The sequence below is a fragment of the Grammomys surdaster genome, unplaced genomic scaffold (genome assembly GCF_004785775.1).
Source record: "Grammomys surdaster isolate TR1022 unplaced genomic scaffold, NIH_TR_1.0 125863, whole genome shotgun sequence".
Classification (NCBI taxonomy): Eukaryota; Metazoa; Chordata; class Mammalia; order Rodentia; family Muridae; genus Grammomys; species Grammomys surdaster.
In genome coordinates this window covers 1,913,491-1,916,558 of record NW_021620689.1, presented here as the reverse complement: position 1 = coordinate 1,916,558, position 3,068 = coordinate 1,913,491, and the positions used below count along the sequence as shown (strand labels likewise).

The 3,068-nt window shown below is 55.9% G+C and overlaps 1 protein-coding gene across 2 annotated transcripts in view; it reads left to right on the top strand.

Moving 5' to 3' along the window:
* Positions 1 to 1,397: 1,397 nt before the first annotated feature.
* Epha10 (EPH receptor A10) overlaps positions 1,398 to 3,068 on the top strand; it is a 33,870-nt gene continuing 32,199 nt past the window's right edge. For both annotated transcript variants that reach the window (XM_028790134.1, XM_028790133.1), the window contains exon 1: positions 1,398 to 1,593. In XM_028790134.1, coding sequence (XP_028645967.1) covers positions 1,488 to 1,593 — 106 coding nt within the window. In that variant the 5' untranslated portion in view covers positions 1,398 to 1,487. The remainder of the gene's footprint in view (positions 1,594 to 3,068) is intronic.

Sequence of the window (3,068 nt, the reverse complement as noted above, 5' to 3'; positions counted from 1 at the left end):
GAGAGAAAGAGAGAGAGAGAGAGAGAGAGAGAGAGAGAGAGAGAGAGAGCACAAGAGTGCCTTGTGAATGACCAGTGATCTATGATGCCATGAATTCCATTTATATCCGGTGTCCAGAGGTGTGGGATGTGGCAGAGACAAGTGACTCGCCCAGGTATCCTCTGCACAGAGCATGGTACCCAGCAAGTGTTAGCTGGAGGGGTGAGGAGTATATGTCTAAGCAAAATGTACAGGTGCTGGACCCCACAACGCATGTGTAGCTCACACTCCAAGCTTTTCTAGCTGTTGTAGTACCTAAAGGGAGAGGGGCTTCGCCCCCACCCCCGACCCTGTAAAAAGCCACAAGGTGGATGGAGCTTCCTCCCCTCAAGTTCAGCTCAAACGGTGAAGCTCAGCTGCTTCCTCCGTTCTAGAGGGCCCCAGCCCTCACCACCCCACCAAATGGTTAAACCTTCAGCTCACAATGTGACCTTCATTAAATAGAGGTCGTGTCGTGTCCCACATTTCCTTGCGGCTTCTTCAGCTCCAGCTGAACTCTTCGAGGACTGCTCCGCCTCCTTCACAGGAACCTCACATTCCAGGTGCTGCATTTCTCATCATTCTCCTGGGGTGCTGAGAGGAGAACCCCAGCCTGAACATACTGTGGGCAGAGGTTGTGGGGTATGCTGCTTGTGTGTCTGGACAGCAGAAGCAAGAACCTGAGGAGCGGATTATTGGTGCAAAATCTGCCACTGCCCGCATCTCAGCGTCCACATGGTTTTTCAGCCTGGGAAGCGGTGCTGGTAGGGTGGGACCCTGTCCCTGTCTCCGATCTGACTCTTCCCAAGCAGCTTCTGGAATCGGCCAGTGTGTGTGTGTGTGTGTGTGTGTGTGTGTGTGTGACGAGGGCGGGAGAAAAAGGAGGAGGGATCGAACCATGCAACACTGGGAGCCGCAAACACAGGAAGAGGCTAAGGGCTGGGAGACACCAGAGCTCCCTAGGGTTTGAGGTCAGGATATCAGGCTCGGAAACCCCCTGCAAGTCCTGGGAACAAGGGTGCTCCCAAGGCTAGCTAAGAGGCTGCAAGTGTCACTGCTTCCCCGCGGACCGCCCCTCCGTAAGCCACGCCCACAGCGCCTACTTGTCAGGATTCAGATAGCTAAGGTTTAAGGGTCTCTAGTCCACCGACGCCAGCTTGTCTCGCTCTCCAGCAACCCTGCTAACGCTCAGAGCTGCCCTACCCCCACGGTTTGGAGATCTGCGGGACCCCTTGGTTTCCCCCTCCAGCTGGGCGTTCCGCCCCTGGCCTATGAAACTCCACCTCCTCATCCTTTGCTGACCCGGATTGGTGGACCTCCCGCGGCGATGCCTAGCGATTGGTCCCTATGGATGATGGTGACCAGCGAGACTCCGCCCCAGCCGGCGCTGGGGTCTGGGGGCACTGCTCAGCGGTGCTGGGCTGGCGAGGCTGGAGCCGCCGCCGCACTGACAGCTCCGTCTGTGGATCATGGAGACTGGCGCCGGTCCACACCCGCTGCGCCTGTTCGTCTGCCTGATGCCACTCTGCCTCGCTCTGCTTCTGGGACCCGGGCGGCCCGGGACCGCCGAAGAAGGTAAGGTGTGTTGTGCCTGGGAACCTGAAATGCCAAAAATTAGCGAGTTGGGGAGGGGGGCTAGAAGACTGGAGTAAGGATTCGTTGGAGAGACTACTCTGTGTTGGGGCTTGGAGCAAGCGGGCAGCAGGGCGGGAAAGAACTAGAGAAAGAGGGGAGGTTGGGCTAAGCGATAGAGAAGAGAGGGGTATTGAGGAGCTTAGGTCTGGAGATCTAGGAGGCTGGGGAAGAAAGAGGCTGGGGTCCACAGGAGCCCGAGGCAGGTTCAGAGGCCGGTGAGACGGACAGGCTGAGTGATTGGAGGTGGGAGGTGTGGGGGTGGGGAGATGGAGGGAGCAGGGAAGCCGAGGGGATGCGGCGAGTCCAGAGCAGGAGGCGGGATGGAGACGAATAGTAGGGGCCTGTGGGATATCGCAGTGTGGACCACCGGAGGCTGGCTGCTAATCCGGCGGGCCGAGTCCGGGCGCTGCTTGAGGTGCTGCCCGTGGAACTGTCCGCAGTGCTGAATCGAGATCGAGTCCACCGCGCGCGATCCGCGTTGCGGAGAATTTGGGTCTGTCAGCGACATCAGTGCTGGAGTCTTGCCTATGCTCCCATACCTCTTGGAGCTGTACGTTCAGTTGAATCCAGACGCGTCACAACCAGGTGCAGAACCTGAGATGCTGGAACAGACTCTGCCCGCAAGATCTGTCCTGGCGCGGGGTGGCAGATGCCTGCCAGTATGCAATTCCCAAGCACGGTCGGTGACGAAAACCCAGCACACTGTCAGCAGCCCTGCCCACCGTCGCGGCTGCCTCGAGAGTCAGTCTCTTGGAGGCTCTCACCTTGGAAGCTCACTCCCCTTCCTTACCACTCTAGGGAAGTAATTTTCTGAGATTTGGGGGTGGTCTGGCTTCCTGTCTCTAAGCTGAAGGCTCTGCTCTTCAGACCCAGGCTTCTCTGAGCCCATCTGATGAAAGAATGCAGGCTGCTGCTATGTCACATCCCGAGGGAATAAAGTGGCTCCAAGCTTTTCTGGTAGAGGGGGTGGAGAGGGTCATGGATTATGTGTGAAAGGGCCCATGACATTCTTTCAAAGGCAATAGAAGTGGCAGGCCCTGGGAAAGGGGCAGAGAAGCAGAGAATCCCGATATTTCCTGTTGCTAAGTAGTCTTTCCACTTCATTTTCACAAATGAAAAAGGTATTGGCCTCCTCCATGACCTCAGATCTGAGTGGATTTGGGGTGCACTCAAGAATTCCCAGATCCACCCATTCCCTCCTGCTTTGACAGTTAAATATAACTTGGGGAATTTTCAGAGGGTGGAGGGGGTCATTGGCTTCTATCCCTAATGTGAATGCTGACCTTAGAGCATGTGCCATGGACTCACTGGAAGGCTGATAATGGGACTTGCTTCAAGAAGAGAAAGAAAGAAAGAAAGAAAGAAAGAAAGAAAGAAAGAAAGAAAGAAAGAAAGAAAGAAAGAAAGAAAGAAAG